General features: G+C 45.9%; 1 protein-coding gene across 2 annotated transcripts in view; it reads right to left on the reverse strand.

The window, feature by feature from the left end:
• The window catches only part of FAM20A (FAM20A golgi associated secretory pathway pseudokinase), a 67,066-nt gene continuing 45,453 nt past the window's right edge, over positions 1–21,613 (reverse strand). Inside the window, exons 2-11 of one of the 2 annotated variants that reach the window (XM_054459573.2) lie at positions 17,771–17,955; positions 16,984–17,034; positions 14,721–14,799; positions 6,501–6,593; positions 5,567–5,682; positions 4,858–5,038; positions 3,716–3,825; positions 2,769–2,850; positions 2,223–2,282; positions 1–619 (exon numbers count right to left, since the gene is read on the reverse strand). In XM_054459573.2, the coding sequence (XP_054315548.1) occupies positions 355–619; positions 2,223–2,282; positions 2,769–2,850; positions 3,716–3,825; positions 4,858–5,038; positions 5,567–5,682; positions 6,501–6,593; positions 14,721–14,799; positions 16,984–17,034; positions 17,771–17,955 (1,222 nt within the window). In that variant the 3' untranslated portion in view covers positions 1–354. Of the gene's footprint in view, positions 620–1,853; positions 1,942–2,222; positions 2,283–2,768; positions 2,851–3,715; positions 3,826–4,857; positions 5,039–5,566; positions 5,683–6,500; positions 6,594–14,720; positions 14,800–16,983; positions 17,035–17,770; positions 17,956–21,613 lie in introns of those variants that run through there. The other variant, XM_054459574.2, reaches the window with a different exon arrangement.

A 21,613-nucleotide genomic window follows, 5' to 3' on the forward strand; every position in this document is an offset into this window, starting at 1 on the left:
TCCACTTGATGTCCTTTTATTTGACTTGTTACCATTAGTACCCTCCTGGGATCAAGGCTGCCAGGCCTGACCTATACCCAGATTTCCCAGTGCACTCAGGAGGTCGTCGGTGACCTTGATGAAGCCAGTGCTTTTTGGGAAAAACGGAGCAAGGCAGTGCACAACAGAAGCGGTGCACCAAGGAGTAAAGATCAAGTTCCGTGGGCCCCGCTTGCTGTTTGAGAAAATGTCCTACTTCCTTCCTAGCTGACTTGACTTCCAGCATTAACAGGTGGAGGTGAGGAAGCAGGGTCGGCACTCGAGTCTGCTGCTCTGGCTCCAGGCATATTTTCTGAAACTGGACTCTTCCAGCCCTTAGCTTGTCAAGTTAGCCTGGCCGGAGTCAGGGGCCGATTGTTCCACTGGGCCGTCGACTATGACACTCTGCTGTCCATGGGCCACTATGCACCCCTCCACTGTCCTTAGGATGGTTTGGAGTCTTCGATCCAGGGCAAGGAGGTGGGGTTCAGTGAGGACAGGGCTGAGCTGGTCTTCTAGCAGTGATTCTCGCATCACATCGCTGAGTCTGTAGTCAGCTTGGGCCAGCAGCTGCAGGTGCAAAAGTGTTTTCTTTTTTATTCTGAAAAGACAAAGTTATAGGAACCAAATAAGCAAATGTAAAGAAAATAACTTGCCTGAACTTCTTTCCCCACAAACAGCTGTTGTAGCTGATACTCTTGGCGCCTCTCCCTGTGTCTTCTCAGGCACATTTTAATGGAAACCAGGTAAAAAGGGAATAAATGAAAGGCAAAATCCAGTATCTTGCAGTCCTTTGCCCAATTGCGATTTGATCAAGAGCCTGCATAGCCATTTGTGCTCTAATAACGGTGATGCTGGGCTATATGCATTTTCTCTGACAACGCTAAGGGAATCAAAACCAAAGTGATACTTAGGATTTTTCAAGGAGATTTAAAGCTAATGGGAGAAGTTTCTAGTAGATGAATTGATGAGCTATTTGCTATCTCAAAATCCCCCAGTACTGCCAGCCTTTAAGTTGTTTCTTGCTAACTTTATTTCTGTGTGTCAGATTTTAAAATCACAGAGATGAAAATGGGGTAGGACCCATCTTTAGGATTTCAGTTTCTTTTTATGTGGGAATCTGACTTGGACTCTGATGTGTAAGCAGCTTAATTGACTTTTGTCAAAAACAGGTACTACTGCTCATCCAGTCCTGCTCAGGAGGCAGGGAAGGGAGGCCAGAGGGAAGCACGTTTAAATTAACCTAAGACGTAGATGAAGAATACTCATGCTCTGCTCTGAGTTTTCCAGTTGGAAACAAATGAGATGTTTTTGCTAGGTGTGAATATCATATTTATAATTAGCTCTGCATACTGCAGCTGAGCAGGTGGTCAATTTTACAAGCCTGGCTGAAACGCTGGAGAAGTGTGGAAGTAAGTTAGACATTCTTTAGAGAAATGGTGGCCAAGCAGGGGCCTTCGTGCCTTCTTCCAGTCTGTACAGGTTTACAGGACTTTAATCAGCGTTTTGCTCAGATGGTGATCAAGTAGTAGTATTGATGAGCTGATATTAATGCTGGGCAAAGCAGAGGTGTGATTAGTAATACCAAAACCCAGCAGACTGCAAAAATAGGTGATTATCTGAGTGTGTCAACGATTAAAGTTGGCAATTGAAAGGTTTAAAGGATTAAATTCTAATTCATCCTATGTGGAAGGATGAAAAAGACAAAATGTTGTGGGGGAAATTTTGATAGTTGTAGTACAGTCATGAATCGCTTAGTGATGGGGATATGTTCTGAGAAATGTATCCTTAAGTGAAGGTTTTGTCACGGTGTGAACATCATAGAGTGTACTCACACAAACCTAGATGGTGTAGCCTCCTGCACTCTTAGGCTATATGATGTTGCTTGTAGGCTACAAACCTTTACAACACAGTGGTGGATAGCTGTGTATATAAACATAGAAAAGATAGCAAAACTGTAAAATGCAGTAAAAATACCATATTATTAATATAATCTTATGAGACCACCGTCATATATGCAGTCTGTCATTGGCTGAGATGTCATGCAGTGCACAAATGTGTAAGAAATAAGGTGATTCATGTCATCCTACCCACTTACGTCCTGGACCAGTGAAAATTGATGAAGCCCTTCAGACCTCGGCTGCAAGCAGCATGAAGGGTCCCAGCTGTTACTTGCCCATATTATCTGCTGCAGGAAAACTTACATGCAGCACTGGGAGAGAGGCGAGAGGATGGAGATTTCATCATGGGAGTGTCGTCCAAATCTAGGAGGAGAAACAGGCTTTTATGGGTGGCCAGCAGCATCCTTCGCATTCCCCTGAGGCTTCCTCTCTCCTCTCAGCATTTTGTGAATCAGAGATTGGGGTAAAATGCCAGGGATCATGGCAGCTGCCTCTCCAGCCCCTCTCCCCAGTCAGATCACAAAAGCCTCTGTACAGAGATATTAGAGCTAAGCAATCCTTCATTCATTCACTAGCTGCAGAGGGCCAGCCACTGAGGATGCACCTTGCTCTCGAAAACCTCACCCTATTTCAACTAGAGGGCACACGAGTGCTCTCAGGCTGGAGGAGGGTCAAGTGGTTCTTGCAAAGGTAAAGAAAAAGGAAATGGAAGAAGCCGGGCTCGAAGGAGATAAGGCACGTGGTGGTGGAGGCGCTCATTTGCAGGGCGTCTGTTTCCCCCGAGCAGCTGGCTGTACAGAGCAGCACATCTGGGAGAGGGGAGTGTTGAACACACGTGGGGAAGCTCACCCTCTGGCGTTGTCAAGGTGAATAAGGAACCCATCATCCCCGAACTTGGTGAACATCTCATAATGATGCCGGTCCATATTTCCTGTGAAGGAGGGGAGGACTCAGAGCCGGAACCAGCAGGCCAGGGGGACAGGTGCTCCTGACCTGAATTCTCTCCAGGGAACGGAGGCCTGTCATCACTTGAGAGGCAGAGGTCTGAACGAAGCTGGGCCTCACACTGTCATTTCCTCAGGGCCATCAGTGAAGCAGCCGCAGGAGGGAGAAGGAATCAAAACGAGCAAACCCTAAATGGACTGGTTTCAAGTCTAAGGCTTTCACCCCTGCCTCTGCCCCTACCCCAGCCTTTGGCCAGGGATTTGAATGTGCAGAAAGTCACCTTTGCACCTCGTGTATGTATTGACGTTGGCTTTCCTCAGCCCAGAGATCCTCAGCTGAGCCTGGTTATAGTAAACAGACACAGCTAAACTTCTTGAAAGGCACGATGATGAGCCAGCTGCCTGACTTGCTTCTGACCTAAGCTCCTGTGTGACAGCTACCTTCATAAGTGTCTCGTCTCCCTAGAAGTCCCTGTGGGCCTGGAAGGTGGAATTACTAGTCTTGTGTGTCCGTGGCCTCATATTTGTGTACTTTCTTCCCTTCCTACCTGGTTTCCCCTCAATTGGTGAAGTGAACATACAACTTCCAATCTGACGCCCACTCAGGCCCGTGGCAGGGTGAGATGCCTGCCTTATGAGTGACGACCCCTTCAGCTTCTTCCCGTTCTTTGAAGAGAGGGGAGCTTGTTACCTTCTGTCCTCTGGGACCTCCGCCACTTCTGAGGCTGTGGGAGGTGCAGAGTTGCTCAGTCCTCATGAACCAGGTTGTAAGTTTGTGCTCAAGGTCACGGGGAAACCCCGCCACATAGCAGAGCCCACTTCTGCTATGGGGGCCTGCGTGTGGGGACCTACCTATCAAGAAGTCGAAGATGGCCATGTCGATGACATTGAGGAGCCGCTGGCTGTTGTTGTACGGGTAGATCTGTTTCACTGTGTCACAGTAAAGGGGATTGACCTCCCACCTGAGGGGGAGAAGAAGTCCTGGGGCTGGAAAAGCCAAGATGGCAGGGTGTCGGGGGTCTCCCCACACCTCCCCCTGCCCCCCAATCCCTGCCTCCCTGATCCTGCCCTCGGCCGGTGGCAGCTTCTAAAATCCTGAAAGGCCCTGGGCATGGACACATAAGGCTGCATATATTCCATGTGGTGAGAAGGTTCTGGGTCCTTTAACTCTGGTGGACACTAAACCCATGGTTAGGATACTGTGTGCCATAGGGGAGAGGTCGGGGCAGGCAGGAAAGGAGGGGGCAGTGACCCTCACCTGCTTCCTCGTCCCTCCACATTCCCTCTCACCAAGCCTCTTGGACCCTGCACCACTCACAGCACCTCCATGGGCTGTTCCTGCCTTCTCTCTCTCTCACACATGGTTTTCTGCCTACAATGCTCCGATGCCCATTTTCATCCGAGGGCTCTTCTCAGCCTTCACGGAGTCCCTTAGGATCTGTCATGTCCTCCAGAAATTCTGCCTGGTGACTTCTCTTCCCACTATGATGATGATAGCTTGACTGATGGATCGATTCACTCAGTCAGCTAGTGTGGAGTACCTGCTATGTGCCAGGGAGGGTGCTAGGTCCTGAGGATACAGCAGTGAGGTCCTTGGCTTCCCAGGGCTTGCTCAGGGGAACCAGGTGTCCCTCCCATGGGATTCTCGTGTTCTCCCTGGTTATAGCAAGTGCTGTGCTGTGTTTTTGTGATCTGGCTACATGTCTGTCCTCCCCACTAGACCAAGGAGCTTCTCAAGGAGAGAGTCTGAGTCTTCCATTTCTGTATCCTGTAGCACCTAGTGTTGGGTATATGGAAGGTTCTTTAGAACTGAATAAATGAACTAAAGGGAGAGAAGAGACCCAGGCCTGCTGATCCCAGGATCAATATGAAATGGGGCAAAGGGGTATTGAGGCAGTTTTTCAGATTCAAAAGCCAAGCTAGCAACAAGTCCCTGGTACAGGGTCTGTGGCTACTGTCAAGGACTGGGCTGTGTGGCCTGGGGACCAACTCACTCCTCTTTTCCTGCCAGTGTGTAGGAGCGGATCCAGGGGTTGGGCACAGACAGCCTGGGGGCCAGGTTAAGGGATGGCAGGAAGGCAGAGAGGGAACCCTCCAGCAGGTGTGGGTTGCCACAGACAGCATACTCCGTCTTGCACATGTATGGACACTTGGCGAAGAAGCACACGTTGCTCGCTGGAGGATGGGGAGGAGAGAGGAGAAGGAGTAAGTGGAGGGCTCTGGAGGCATGACATCTTCCTGGCCTAGGAAATCCCCTGGGAGGGAAGGGAAACGCTGAACTCACAGCTCGGAAGAGGCAGAAGAAGGAAACATTGACTTTTCCAGAAGTGAGGGTGGTGACTGCTACTAAGCTGAATCTCCTGGGTACCTGCTTTCAAATGTCCCAACCTCACTGCATTCTATCCTTATGAGTAGAACAGTCTTTATTACCCTGGGTGGATAACCTCTGGTTCCAGGGAGGCCAGCATTGTAGGGTCAATGCCCACACAGACTAGGTATCATCTCAAACACAACCATTCCCATACAGTTCATCTTGTGTTATGGTCAGGCAGGCCACGGTGGGAGTGTCTTACAACTTCATACGCCCATCCCAGTAACGGATAGTGCTAGCAGCAGGGTGTCAGGCCACTGATGAATGGAGGGGTGGACACTCTGGCTTACCATCTACTCAGACCCAGAATATCACTCGGGCCAGTACTCTACCTGGAGAGACAAAGAAAACACTCTGCAGGATTTCATTCTTGGTGACCTCTAGGATTTCCTTGGTGACATTCACTATCCTCCCCGCTGTTGGCGGCACCCGTCGGAAGTCCAGAATCCTGCAAGAGAGGAAGCTCTGTTCCATCTGAGCCATGATCAGGGGGTGAGGAGGAGGGGTTTTGTCCCCTGGCCAGTGCACATTAGGAATTGGCTGGTGTACCCAGGAGGGTGGCCAGTGAGGCGGATCTCTGCGGTATTGAGCTGGTAGTGCCCAGGTCAACACTGGGCCTTTAAACCTAGGTCTAAAGGAGTGGAGATGGAGTTGAAAATGAATCCTTATTCTGTCCAGCCTCCTGGGCAAGCCTTCCCACCATCCCAACTGTGTTCTTGGTCAGTGCTTCTCATATGTTAATGTTCCTGTGAGTCACCTGGCAATCTTGCTCAAATACAGGGTCTGATTGAGTGGCTCTAGGGTGGGGCTGAGATTCCTTATTTCTAAAAAGCTTCTTGGAAGTGCCCATGATGCTACAGACCACACTTTGGGTAGCAATGACTGAGCAAGTAGAGGGAGTGGAATGTTTAGGAATGTGCTTTCACCTAATACCATAACAGTGAGACTCCTTGGATAAATAGGAGTGGGTGCATTCTCCTTGCTCTCAGATCAGGAAACTAGAGCAACTGCCCCAAGCAGCATGGCGGGAAGCGTGTTCTTTGTGAATTGTTCTTTTCATTACATTCATTAAAAGGCCTTGTGTTTTTCAATCTGGGGGGTTGCATGGGACATTTTGGGTTCAAAGACACCACGATGAGGCACGAAGAAGATAAAAAGCCAGAAGGAAGAAATGCCAGGGAGTTCCCACCTGAGGGTCTGTCTGGCCACCCCTCCCAGAGGATTGGTCCTTATAGGCAATGCCATCTCCATGGGGCCAGACCCTACCTGTCCAGATGGAAAGCTGCGATCTCAGCATTGTGTCTCTGAAAGTCAATGAAGTAGAAGAAGTCCACGGGCGTCTCCTCATCTCGCTGCTGTCTGGAAGGAAGGAAGGAATCACGCCCTGGACTCAGACTTCAGCTGGGAGCCTGAGAAGAGAGCTGATGAGCATGACCAGCGAGAAAGGAAGACAGGCTTTTATGCTTTTCATGTACACAAAGGCGATGGCACGGCAAGTCAGGAATGGCCTGTGGCTCCCTTGGCCAGGAGAAGACATGCAAAGTGGGAGGAGACAGGTTTCTTGCAAGACACTGTCCTGCAGACACCACCAATACCAAGTTTCCTACTTAAGAAGCTTTGGTGACAGTGGCTGATTATTTTCAAAACCCAGCAGTTGAGAGGGAAGAAATAGACATTCTTCTGCAGGTATAAACAGAAGAGAGAGGAATGGTTAGCAGAACCAGAGGTAGTGCAAATCCAGATGTCCAAGGATGAAGAAAGGTGGGGTATGAGCCAGGAATGGGTAATGGAAAAGTGGCCCAGAAATGCAATTTAGTATGCTGGGGTTGAAGAACAGAAAAGTTCTGGGTCTTAGGGGGATGTGGGGGAAATACGTGGACCATCATCCCCTCAGAGAAACACAGCTGGATCATGAGGGCTGGGGGCGGCTGGTGCAGAGGATATTGATTTATATACATTAAATCTCTAATGAATTCCTGAAAAGCGCCAGGCTGCCTGAGAGTGGTGGGGCCTGCTGGGTGTGTACATTAACGAAAGTGCTTTTTAATCATTAAGGGCCTCATGGTGTGAGTTCTGGCCTCTAGGCTGACTTTGCCTCGAGGCTAATAAACATGGAAGAATGATGATCTTCGAATAATTTTATAATCCACTGTGTGGGACTGTTAAAACGACTGCAAAGCGATTTAAATGTAAATAAACGTAATGTTGCAGAAATCTATAAATAAGAAGCACTGGCAATTTAAACCGTGATGTGCATTTTGCCAAAAAACACAAGAGAGTCCTGGAAACCACAGTGAGGTGCTGCCAAAAGTAGAGATTCTATTTTAAAAGGTGCAGCCACAGTTACAGCACAGCCCTCCGTGCTCAGGCCTGGCCAGCTTCTCATCATCATCACTGGATGTCGAGGCTAGCAAGGACAATCCCTCTTCCCAGTCTCGTTTTAATTCCTGAGTCCCATCTATAGGAACATAACATCTTTCAGACACCTTTTAGGGTCTTCTAAAACATTTTCTCATTTTTGTATGACATAAGATAAGAAGTAATTTTAAATTCAAAGGTTGTTTTTGCTTTGGATCAATGCTTCTCATACTTTGAGAAGCACTAATGCACATCTCATTGCACATTATATTGTATACATTACATTTTAAAAATATAAATCTTTATGTTCCTAATGTATATTTTCCAAAGATAAAGTTCTACATTCTCTCTTTAATCAGAAAAAAGTGGTGTTCGCCTTAAATTACTTACAGGAAAATAAAAACCACATAATTTTTCAAGAAGTACATTTTAAAATGATATTATTTTAGATTTTGGACTGAATTTTATAAAAATGTAGATTACACTGTGTTATGGTATAAAAATAGATAAAATTGGTCCTATCACTGAATGTTGGAGGGTTTTGCATTATATTTGGGAAAAAAGCTGGCTAATTTGAACAATTTTTGTGTAGACACACTTCGGAGATATTGCAGGTTTGCTTCTAGACCACCGCAATGAAGCAAATATGGCAGTAAAGTCATTCATGCACATTTTTTGGTTTCCCACCCAAGGCATATAAAAGTTATGTTTTTATTATACTGGAGTCTATTAAATATGCAATAGCATTATGTCTGAAAAATGTATACATCTTAATGGAAAAAGCACTTTATTGCTAAAAAATGCTAACACTCATCTGAGCCTTCAGCAAGTCATAATCTTTTTGCTGACTGACTGGGGTGGTGGTTGCTGAAGGTTGGTGAGGCTGTGGCAACTTTTAAAAATAAGACAATGAAATTTGCTGCATCGATTCACAAAAGATGTATCTGTAGCGCGCAATGCTGTTTGATAGCATTTTACCCAAAGTAGAACTTCTGTCAGAATTGAAGTCAGTCCTCTCAAACCCTGCTGCTGCTTTATCAACTAAGTTTGCATAATATTCTAAATCCTCTGCGGCCATTTCAACAATGTTCACAGCGTCTTCACCAGAAGTAGATTCTATCTCAAGAAATCACTTTCTTTGCTTATCCATAAGAAGCCACTCCTTATTGGTCGGGTGCAGTGGCTCACGCCTGTAATCCAAGCACTTTGGGAGGCTGAGGTGGACGGATCACAAGGTCAGGTGATTGAGACCATCCTGGCTAACACGGTGAAACCCCGTCTGTACTAAAAATACAAAAAATTAGCCAGGCATGGTGGCACATGCCTGTAGTCCCAGCTACTTGGGAGGCTGAGGCAGGAGAATTGTTTGAACCCCAGAGGCAGAGGTTGCAGTAAGCCTGGATCGTGCCGCTGCACTACAGCCTGAGCAACAGAGCGAGACTCCATCTCAAAAAAAAAAAAAAAAAGAAGCAACTCTATCTGTTCAAGTTTGATCATGCAGTTGCAACAATTCAGTCACATTTTCAGGCTCCACTTCTAATTCTAGTTCTCTTTTATTTCCACATGTGCAGTTACCTTCTCCACTGAAGTCTTGAACCCCTCAAAGTCATCCATGGGGATTGAGATCAATCTTCTTTTAAATTCCTGTTAATGTTGATATTTTTACCTCCTTCCACGCATCACAAATTTTCTTAATGGCATCTAGAATGGAGAATCCTTTCCAGAAGGTTTTCAAATGACCTTGCCCAGGTTCATCAGAGGAATCACTAACTATGGCAGCTATAGCCTTATGAAACATATTCCTTAAATTGTAAGACTTGGCTGGGCGTGGTGGCTCATGCCTGTAATCCCAGCACTTTGGGAGGCTGAGGTGGGCGGATCACATCAGGAGATCAAGATCATCCTGGCTAACATGGTGAAACCTCGTCTCTACTAAAAATACAAAAAATTAGCCGGGCGTGGTGGCAGGTGCCTGTAGTCCCAGCTACTCAGGAGGCTGAGGCAGGAGAATGGCATGAACCCGGGAGGTGGAGCTTGCAGCGAGCTGAGATTGCGCCACTGGACTCCAGCCTGGGCGAGAGTGCAAGACTCTGTCTCAAAAAAAAAAAAAAAAAAGGTAAGACTTGAAAGTTAGAGTGACTCCTTGATCTGTGGGCTGCAGAATGGATGTTGTGTTAGCAGGCATGAAAACAACATTAATCTCCTTGGACATCTCCAGCAGAGCTCTTGAGCGACTAGGTGTATTGCCGATGAGCAGTAATATTTTGAAAGGAATCTTTTTTTTTTTTTTTTTTTTCCTCTGAGCAGTAAGGTCTCAACAGTGGGCTTAAAATATTCAGTAAACCATGCTGTTAACAGATGTGTGGTCATCCAGGCTTTGTGGCTCCATTTATAGAGCACAGGCAGAGTAAATTTAGCATCATTCTTGAGGGCCTGAGGATTTTTTGAATGGTAATTGAGCATTGGCTTCAACTTAAGTTCCCAGTGACATTATCACCTAACAAGAGAGTCAGCCTGTCCTTTGAACCTTTATTATTATTATTATTATTGTTTTTATTATACTTTTAAGTTCTAGGGTACGTGTGCACAACGTGCAGGTTTGTTACATATGTATACATGTGTGTCCTTTGAATCTTTGAAGCCAGGCATTGACTTCTCTTCTCTAGCTATGGGGAAAGTCCCAGATGGTATCTTCTTCCAATAGAAGGCTGTTTCATCTACACTGAAAATCTATTGTTAGTGTAGCTACGTTCATCAATGATCTTACCTAGATCTTCTGGATAACTTGCTGCAGCTTCTCCATCAGCACTTACTGCTTCACCTTGTACTTTTATATTATGGAGATGGCTTTTTTCCTTAAGCCTCATGAACCAACCTCTGCTATCTTCCAAGTTTTCTTCTGCCGCTTTCTCACCTGTCTCAGCCTTCACTGAGGAGAGTTAGAACCCTGCTCTGGATTAAGCTTTGGCTTAAGGGAATGCTGTGGCTGGTTTAATCTTCTATCCAGATAACTTAAACTTGCTCCATATCAGCAGTGAGGCTGTTTTGCTTTCTTATCATTTGTGTGTTCAGTGGAGCAGCGCTTTTAGTTTCCTTCAAGAACTTTTCCTTTGCATTCACAACTTGCCTAACTGGCACCATAAGCTTAGCTTTCGGCTTATTGGCTTTCAACGTGCCTTCCTTACTAGCCTCCTGAATAATTTCTCGCTTTCCATTTAAAGTGAGAGATATGACACTCCTCCTTTCATGTGAACACTTAGAGGCCCTTTTTGGGTTACTAACTGGCCTCATTTCACTATTGTTGTGTCTTAGGGAATAGGGAGGCCCGAGGACTGGGAGAGACTGGGGGAAGAGCAAGTTGTTGGAGCAGTCAGAACACACATTTAGGTCAGGTGCAGTGGCTCACACCTGTAATCCTAGCACTTTGGAAGGCCAAGGTTGGCAATCACTTGAGGCCAGGAGTTCGAGACCAGCCTGGCCAACACAGTGAAACCCCATCTCTACTAAAAATAGAAAAAATTAGCTGGCCGTGGTGGCTCACGCCTATAATCCTAGCACTTTGGGAGGCTGAGGTGGGCGGATCACCTGAGGTCAAGAGTTCGAGACCAGCCTGGCCAACACGGTGAAACCCCGTCTCTACTAAAAACGCAAAAATTAGCCAGGTGTGGTGGGCGGTGCCTGTAGTCCCAGCTATTTGGAAGGCTGAGGCAAGAGAATCGCTTGAATCCAGGAGGCGGAGGTTGCAGTGAGCTGAGGTTGAACCATTGCACTCCAGCCTGGGAAACAGAGTGAGACTCTGTCTCAAAAAAAAAAAAAAGTTTGAAATATTGTGAGAATTACCAAATGTGACACAGAGACACGAAGTGGGCACATGCTGTTGGGAAAATGACACCCATAGACTTGCTTGATGCAGGGTTGCCACAAGCCTTCACTTTGTAAAAAACCTAGTATCTGCAAAGTGCAATAAAGTGAAATGCAGATACAGCGAGCTATGCCTGTATTTGTTTTTTTTGTTTTGTTTTGTTTTTTGAGACGGAATCTCGCTCTGTCGCCTGGGCTGGAGTGCAGTGGCTCGATTTCAGCTCACTGCAAGCTCCACCTCCCGGGTTCACGCCATTCTCCTGCCTCAGCCTCCGGGGCAACTGGGACTACAGGTGCCCGCCACCACTCCCAGCTAATTTTTTGTATTTTTAGTAGAGATGGGGTTTCACCGTGTTAGCCAGGATGGTCTTGATCTCCTGACCTCGTGATCCACCCGCCTCAGCCTCCCAAAGTGCTGGGATTACAGGCGTGAGCCACCGTGCCCGGCCTGCCTGTATTTGTTTTAACTGACCAGGAAGAGATGTTTTAGGCTGTGAGTTATGTTAATTTATTTTCCTGCAAAGTAAACACTACAGGTTCTAGAAGTTTTTCCTCCCTGATACAAAAGAACTGAGAGTAGAGCTCATCCATTGCATATTAGCTTCCAGTTTTAAAAAATGAGAGACATCCGGCCAGGTGCATTGGCTCACGCCTGGAATCCCAGCACATTGGGAGGCCAAGACAGGGGAATCACCTGAGGTCAGGAGTTCAAGACCAGCCTGGCCAACATGGTGAAACCCTGTTTCTACTAAAAATACAAAGTTAGCCAGGTGTGGTGGTACACGTCTATAATCCCAGCTACTCGGGAGGCTGAGGCAGGAGAATTGCTTCAACCTGGGAGGCCGAGGTTGCAGTGAGCCGAGATAGCGCCACTGCACTCCAGCCTGGGCAACAAGAGCGAAACTCCATCTCGAAAAAAAAAAAATTAGAGACATCCTATTGTGCCACATAAAAATTTTGCTCGGAGAACAGAATCTATGGACCTGGTGATTTGTGGTGCATTTGCAGATTTATCATTACTTTTATGCTTCTCATTAACATCTCCTGTTTCTCTATCAGTGTTCCTTAGGTTGCCTCTCTAACTGGGGCTGTCTTTTGAGTATATATTATACGTGCTCACATGCTGGACTAACTGTAACAATGATTTAAACTCTATAACAACCAGAACCTCACTGGTGGCTCTTGTGTTCAGCTGAGCATTGTGCCAAAGAGTCACATGTCTACTTGTGGAACCTCTGCTAATTGCCATGTGTATTCGCTGTTATAGCTCTCATTTCAAAGGGACACAATGTATTTATTTACATATTTTAGTACTCTATATGCCTGAATACAAGCTGAGGTCTCTCCTGAAATTGTCCCTTGGAAAGGAGTCTCTATATTCAAGTCCTGGCATAGTAAATCACTTTTTTTTTTGGGACAGATACATTAACCTGGAATGACTTGACTTTGCATTGGTTTTACTGCCTAGTGTGACTGGTTACAATAGGTTGTTGGTGGTGATGGGGGAGGGGAGTGGGGAAATAATTTAATATTGATTTAACATTCACCCCAAACTTGACTCTAAGTGATCATGACAACCAATGCCCCAAATTTTTGACAAGTAAAATCTATAGTGGGAGAAAAAAAAGCAATATTTCTAAATCTATATAGTGTTTTATATGATGGGATTTTAAAATCAATATAAATATAAGCAGACATTCAATTGTTTCATGTACATTTCTGGAGAATTTTAAGTTGATCTAACAACTAGGATTTTGGATCTTTCACATAGGAAAAATGGGGGAACCTTTTTTTTTCTTTTTTTTTTTTTTTTTAGATAGTCTCCCTCTGTTGCCGAGGCTGGAGTGCAGTGGTGCGATCTCAGCTCACTGCAACCTCCTCCTCCTGGGTTCAGGAGATTCTTCTGCCTCAGCCGCTCAAGTAGCTGGGACTACATGCACGCACCACCATGCCTGGATAATTTTTGTATTTTTGGTAGAGATGGGGTTTCGCCATGATGGCCAGGCTGGTCTTGAACTCCTGACCTCAGGTGATCCACCCACCTTGGCCTACCAAAGTACTGGGATTACAGGTGTGAGCCATCGTGCCCAGCAGAGGAACTCTTTATACAGCAGTGGTTCTCAAGGTTGCCTGGGCCTTGGGATCACAGGGAGAGCCCCCAGAGCTAGTCCACTGGACTCCCTGAGGGTGGGACTCAGGCATAAGGGTTTTTAAAGCCTCCTTAAGTGAATCTAACATACAGCTGATCCACTCCAACCCCTTCTTTAAGGAGGTGCTTTTGCCAAAGCAGTTGGGACTAAAACTCTTTATTCAGTGCTTATTCAAGTAGGCCCTGCCCTAAGAACCATCTACTGGGGCTTTCAATGGGCCTCCCCTTGAATGGCTGAAGGTTTGGAATCTGCCAGTCTAATTGTATTCCACTGGAAGAAGCACATTCTAGAGGAAAGCATGACTTGGGTAACGTGACCCCTCTTGGGGTGATTTTCTTTTCTGCGGGTCACCTCATCATCTCAAGGAGGAACATTCCCCTGGGCTAAGGCACTGGGGCCCAACTCTAGGAGACCCCAACCTGTGGGCTGCAGATCCTTTGGGGGCCAGAAACTCAAACTCACACCAAGCTCTGTCTAAGGACTAAATACATATTATTTCACTCATCTATATGTTTTACAAAATTTTCAAGGCATGTAGTTGCTGTTGTTATGAATAAAATATAAATTAATGTAAACATGTAATTGACTTCCTAGTAGCCTTTCTTGATTGTCTCGTTTTTCAGTCAAAACAAGTATTGTGGTATACAAGTCTGTAAACTTTTTGATGTCAAAAAGAGAGTGCTTTCCCTGGAAAAAAGTGGGGATCAATTAAAGTGGTGGAATGTGAACTTAGCAACCCAGATGCCTGGGTTTGAATCCTGGGTCCACTGTTTGCAGCTGGAAGATTGGGATGAGATGGTCTCTTTCAGCCTCAGTATCTTTATTTGTACAGTGGACATTGGAAGAGTATCTGGCTCATAAGCTTGCCCGTGATCCAAGGACACAACTTAGGTCATTGTGTGGCATAGATGATAGTAAGGGCCTGATAAAGACAAGCACTTAGTATTTTCAATTATTATTATTATTATTATCACCCCAAACAGTTCTGTGCTTGGGCAGATTAGAGAATCTCTGAATAACTGGCAGAAAGACTTTAGGTCACTTTTATTAGTTTTTGGTCCAGATCTTCCCAGGGCCACCCCAATTGGGTGTGGAAAGGAGGACGGCAGTCACTTACCTCATGGGTTTGAACATGGCCTTCCCGAAATCTGAGAACCTCAGCACCAGCTTGAGGTGGACCCCACTGGGTTTCACAACTGTGAAAGGCAGAAGGGTGAGTTAACCATGCTTCCAGGCCTGAGCCCAGGCTTGTGACTCTGTTCCTTCAATAAGCCCAGCTGATTTCGCTTTCCTCTTATGTAATGAGACCCTAAAGACTAGGATGTGCTAGCCTGCAGGGTAAACGCCATGGTGTCAGGCCATAGTGATGGTATCCAGGGGCTCAAGACAGTACTTTTTACTTTGGGAGGTGAAGGCGGGAGGATTGCTTGAGCCCAGGAGTTTGAGACCAGCCTGGGCAAATTAGTGAGACCTCCATTTTGAAAAAAAGTACATTTTCTGCTGGTATGGGAAAAGAGCAAAAAATACAATGAAGACATTTACTGAAAACCCCAAAGAATGTTTTCCTAATAAGAATGAACCCTTTCCTCTTTGTGTTTCAAGTACATCTTTGTAGATTCTACTTATGCCTTCTGTTATATTAGACTAGCTGGTTTATCTATGCCTCTTTCTACTTAAGACTGTACCCCTGGGCTGGGACCAGGGCTTGGCAAGTGAGTGCTTCTTAGGTGCAGGGAGTGCTACTTCCTTAAATTTTGCATCCTGGGCACCTCACTTGTCTTACCCTGTCCCTGGTCCTGGAGGGTCAGGACAATACCTCACTCACCTTGTGTTCTATAAAATGGTCAATGGCAGGTGCTTAACTGAAGAGAAGGGAAGCCTGGGGCCCTGTAAACCTTTATTTTCAAACCTTAGTGATATGGTTAGGCTTTGTGTCTCCACCCAAATCTCGTCTCACATTGTAATCCCCTTGTCTCAAATCTCATCTCAAATTGTTGAGGGAGGGATGTGGTGAGAGGTGGTTGGATCATGGGGCAGTTTCCCCTATGCCGTTCTTGTGATAGTGAGTTCTCACGAGATCTCATGGTTTTATAAGGGGCTCTTCCCCCTTTGCATCCTCTCTCTCCTGCCACCATGTGAGATGTGCCTTGCTTCCCCGCCCCCTTCTGCCATGATTGTAAGTTTCCGGAGGCCTCCTAACCATGCTTCCTGTTAAGCCTGCAGAACTGTGAGTCAATTAAACCTCTTTCCTTTATAAATTATCCAGTCTCAGGCATTTCTTAACAGCCGTGTAAAAATGGACTAATACATTTTGACACGCTCCATCAGATGAAGTCACGTAGACATTTCTGATGCGTGTTCCACACATTGAAGTAAAGGGACGGGGCCACTCATGGCTGGTGATGACTGGCCTGAGGGCTTTAGGGTCCAGACCCACCTATAACCAGGTCACAGCACTCCTGGAGGGGAGCTCTGCCACTCTCAGGCCTAGCTTTTTGATGCCATTAATCACTTATCCTAGTGAGTCTCAACTCTGGCTATATTAGAATCACCTGGGCCTCACTGTCTGAACTTGAATCAAAACCCCTGGGGGTGGAGGCTAGGCAGGAGCACTTTTTAAAGCTCCCCCAGTGATTCTAATACATATATATATACACACATATATATACATATATACACATATATACATACATACATATATATGCACATACACACACACACACATATATATATATATATACATATTTTTTTAGCTGGAGTCTCACTCTGTTGCCTAGGCTGGAGTGCAGTGGCATGATCTCAGTTCACTGCAAACTCCATCTCCCGGGTTCAAGCGATTCTCTTGCCTCAGCCTCCTACGCCTGTCTAACTTTTTATATTTTTTGGTAGAGACAGGTTTTTACCATGTTGGCCAGGCTGGTCTCGAACTCCTGACATCAAGTGATCCACCTGCCTCAGACTCCCAAAGTGCTGGGATTACAGGCGTGAGCCACTGAGCCCAGCTGATTCTAATATTTTGTCAATAGTGGGAACCATTTGCTTCTTGAATTTGAAAGCATACTCCAATCACTTGAGGATTTTGTTAAAATTCAGATTCTGATTCAGAAAGAGAGTGAGGCTCTGCATTTCTGATGAGCTCCTCAGTGATGTTGATGATGCTTTTCCTGGGCCACACATTGCCCAGCGGGGCCGATACAACCCTTCCCCTTAAGTGCCTTTTCTTGTTGTGGGTGGATGGGGAGAAACGTTGAGTTCTCAGAGGTTAGGCAGAGAGCCATGCTCCTTCCGCTCTTGCCCAAGGTCGCCACTGGAGTGGGTTTTGGGGTTTGCACAGCGGTGAGGGTGAAGAGGCTGGGTGGGGGCGGGGCCAGGTCACTTACTCTGGGTGCAGTCACACGCCCCCAGCAAGGCTTTCTCATCTTGACTGTAATCTGCAAAGGAGGAGAAGGGCAATGAGAACTTCCAGTCTTGTTCCTGGGAGAGCCTACAACATGGAGGTCCCTTGACTCTGGTTCAGATCACCAGAGGGGAGACTGTGATGTAGCCTGGGGCCCTTGACCACTCCGTGGGAGATCTCTTGGAGCCCAGGAGACTGTAGCCTCCTTCCCTTCTATGTCCCAGACCCCTGCTCTCTAGCCCTTCAGTGGGCACTCCAGCAATACCTGGCTGGGAGACTGAGTCTGCTTTTGTCTCTGCTAATAATTTGCTGTGTCACTTAGATTGTCTTAGTGCTTGACAGCACAGACTTGGTATCAGCAGGCCTGTATTTGAATTCCAGCTCCACCCCCTAGGTCCTTGGCCAAATTACTTAACCTTTCTGTGTCTCAGTTTCCCTATCTGTAAAATGGCAATGGTAATATCCATGCCATAAGGTCTTTGGATGAAAGAGAATGCATCGCCTGCTTCAAAAGCAACACTCAATAAATGGTAGCGATCACCTTTCTTTAGGTATACCAAACAACAGCATACCTCCTTACGGGGTCAGGATGAGATTATTGCTACAGGATCTCTTCCAGAGGGAAAAAGATCAATGCATATGTTCCTCTTCTGTCTCTCAGGTGTCAGTGTCAAGCCTTTAATGTTCCACTCTGGAGCCTGGCCTGGGATGCTTTACCAAGACTCTCTGGGAGAAAGTCAATCCCCCTTGCGTGATCCCATGAACCTTACCAGCACTGATGGTGGGAAAGTGCCTCATATCTTGCAGAAGTTTGCTGACAACAGGACTGGACCGGGAGTAGAGCCCACGGCGGTTAATACCCAGGTGGAACTGGACCCAGCTGGCCTCGAGTCGGAGCTGCAGTGGGGGTTCCAGGGAGGTGAGGTTCATCTGCTCTCTGTACATCTTTTGTCGCCTGAAAGAGCCAGATAGTTGTTCATTAGAGGAACAAGAATGCAAAGACCCACCAAGATACCTCGTCTGCAGTTTTTTATTCATCCTTTCATTTATTCCACAAGTGTATTAAGCATCTAATGAGGGCTAGGCTTTAAGCTGTGCTTAGGATATCATGGGGAGCAAAACACCTGTGGGGTCCTTTCTTACCCTCAGAGGGCTTACACTCTAGTGAGTAAAACACACACATAGTTATACAATATCATACACAAATACTTAATTACAAACCAGGACAAATCCTGGGAAGGAAAAAAGGCAGATTGCTGAGAATAAAACTAGGGCCTCATATAATCTGGGATCTCAGGGTGAGACTGTGGGCCTCTTTATGCACTTTCTCATTAAAACTCTCTATCTTACATTTCCCAGTATTTTATGTTCCAAGGAATCAGAAGATAGAGGAGAGAAGGCAATTGGTGAGAATAAAAAGAAGAGAGGGTGCAGATCTTTAAGTGGGGCTGGAAGCTGAGTTAGATTATAAAAGAAAAGAAGAATTAATGAGTCATTTACTGTTTGTTCTGCTTGGGTAGCCTTTTCTCCCAGGAAAAAAAGAGAAAAATAAAAAAGATGGTTCTACCATTTAGAGATGTAGACTGTAATTTAGGAGACAAGTTGTATGTTTATGAAATAACCAGAGCAAAATACAAAGCTGTTATAAATCAACTGCTAAACATGTGGTTCAGATGGAAACGCCTTAACATTTTGGAGAAGGGAAAAGATGAATCTATGATGAAGTAGCCTGAGGACAACCACAGTGAGGAAGGCAGACTTCAGCTGGATCCTAAAGAATGCGGGGGTGTTTGGCTTGAAGGGGACAGGGAGGGTACTCCTGTATTAAGGACAACATGAGCACTATGAGAGGTAGGCAAGAAACGGGTGTATCTGGGGATGAGAGAGGCAGGTTGAATAAATGCACTGTTGAATGAGAAGACAGAGGCCTCTGGGTTGGAAGGGAAGGCAAATTAGTATGATGTCATCTGGCTGGGAAAAGCTGATTGGGAGAGGTAGGTGGGATTATAGGGGCAGGGTTTTGTAGTTCCTATATATCCCTGTTTCTCAAACTGTGATAGTATACCTCTCGGGTCTGGGGCGGGGTGAAAAACAAAACAAACATGGCAGATTTGGGAATGTCCAATTTTCTCATTGGTGGAGAGTTTTAAAAATTACCACTTTGGGAGGCTGAGGCAGATCACCTGAGGTCAGGAGTTTGAGACCAGCCTGGACAACAATGATAAAGCCCCGTCTCTACTAAAAATACAAAAATGAGCCAGGCATGATGGTGCACACCTGTAATCCCAGCTACTTGAGAGGCTGAGGCAGGAGAATCACTTGAACCCAGGGGGTGGAGGTTGCAGTGAGCCAAGATCGTGCTGCTGCACTCCAGCCTGGGTGACAGAGCGAGACTCTGACTTAAAAAAAAAATTACTTTTCTATCAAAATAAAAATAGATGTATTATGGGGAAGGAAATAAAATACACCACAGGGATTTGAATCCATGTGTGATCTTGGTGATTGCAATGGACTGAATGTTTCCTTCAAATTCATATGTTGAAATTTTAACCTCCAAGGTGATAGTATTGGAGGTGGGGCCTCTGGGGAGTGATTAGGTTATGAGGGGGTAGCCCTCATGAATAGGATTAATGCCCTCATAAAAGAGACCCCAGAGAAACCCGTCACCCCTTCTGCCATGTCAAATTATAGCAAGAAGACAGCATCTGTGAACCAGCAAGAGAGGCCTCACCAGAAATGGAATCTGCGAGCACCCTGGTATTGGACTTCTTAGCCTCCAGAACTGTGAGAAATACATTTCTGTTGTTTACAAGTCACCCAGTTTATAGTATCGGTTATGGCACCCCAAATAGACTAAGGCAGTTTTGCTTCACCATTTCTCTCCTATTTCTGACACCCAGAATTAAGTGTAATATCCCCAGACGTGATTGCCCAGTGCAGAGGAGAATACGGTAATCACCACCCCCATTCATGGCGTTTTCCTTGTATGAATGTAACCCAAGACTGAAAATCTTTGGGAAATCATGTCACATATCTCTAAGAAACATGATTTTATGGTAAGCAGGATTCTAAAACTGGCCTCTAAGATTCCATGCCCTCATTTCCAGAACCTGTGACTATGAAGAGCTCTCACTCCATGATTATGCTGCGTTCATGGCATTGTTGAATTTAGGGAGGTTGTCAAGGTGGGCCTGATTGAATCGCATGAACCCTTGAAAGTAAAGTTTTTTTTCTGGCTGTTATCAGAAGTCCAAAAGATCCAGAGCATCAGAAGCATTTGACACACAATGTTGGCTTTGAAGACCCACTATTGTTGGGTCAAGTGGAAGGACCGGAGAGCTGCCATGAGGAGCTGAGAGTGCTTCCCGGCTGAAGCCAGCGAGGAAATGGGGGCAAGGAACTGAATTTTACCAACAACGAGAATGAGCTTGAAGGGGGACCCCTGAGCTGCTGATGAAAATGCAGCCAACCAACACCTTGATTTTAATCTTGTGAGATCCTAGCAGAAAATGAGTTATACCATCGGATATGGTTTGGATGTTTGTCCCCTCCAAATCTCATGTTGAAATGTAGTCCCCAGTGTTGAAGGTGGGGCCTGGTGGGAGGTAATTGTAACATAGGGGTGGGTCCCTCATGAATGGCTTAGCGCCATCTCCTTGGTGATGAGTGAGGTCTTGCTCAGAGTTCATGTGAGATCTGGATGTTTAACGGCATATGGCGCCTCCCCGCTCACTCTCTCATGCTCCCGCTGTTGCCAGTGTGATGTACCTGTTCTCTACCACCTTCTGCCATGAGTAAGTTTTCTGAGGCCCTCACCAGAAGCAGCATGCTTCCTGTACAGCCTGCAGAACCATGAGCCAATTAAATCTTTTTTTTTTAAAATAAATTACCCAGCTTCAGGTATTTCTTCTCTCTCTCTTCCTTCCTTCCTTCCTTCCTTTCTCTCTCTTTCTTTCTTTCTTTCTTCCTTTCTTCCTTTCTTTTTTTTTTTAGATGAAGTTTTGTTCTTGTTGCCTAGGCTGGAATGCAATGGCACAATCTCGGCTCACTGCAACCTCTACCTCCCAGGTTCAAGCGATTCTCCTGCCTCAGCCTCCTGAGTGGCTGGGATTACAGGTGCATGCCACCATGCCTGGCTAATTTTGTATTTTTAGTAGAGATGGGGTTTTACCATCTTGGCCAGGGTGGTCTTCAACTCCTGACCTCAGGTGATCTGCCCGCCTTGGCCACCCAAAGTGCTGGGGTTACAGGCATGAGCCACCACGCCTGGCCAGATATTTCTTTATAGCAATGCAAAAACAGCCTGAAACACTATCCCAGACTTCTGACCTATAGGACAAATGGGGTGTTGCTCTAAGTGTCTACGTTTGTGGTAATTTGTACTCAGAAGTAAAAAACAAATACGTATTTTGTTCACAGAGAGGCTCAAAAGCTAAATGCTCTTATTTTAAGCATATGCTTTTATTTCGTTTAAAGATAACCTAAGTAATATTTTTTATTAGATCTAGAAAACTATTCATACAAGTGTTTTTGTTTGTTTTTAGAGATGGGGGTCTTGCTCTGTCATCCAGGCTGGAGTGCAGTGGCACAATCACAGCTCACTGCAGCCTTGA

The sequence above is a fragment of the Pongo pygmaeus genome, chromosome 19, assembly GCF_028885625.2.
Source record: "Pongo pygmaeus isolate AG05252 chromosome 19, NHGRI_mPonPyg2-v2.0_pri, whole genome shotgun sequence".
Lineage (NCBI taxonomy): Eukaryota > Metazoa > Chordata > Mammalia > Primates > Hominidae > Pongo > Pongo pygmaeus.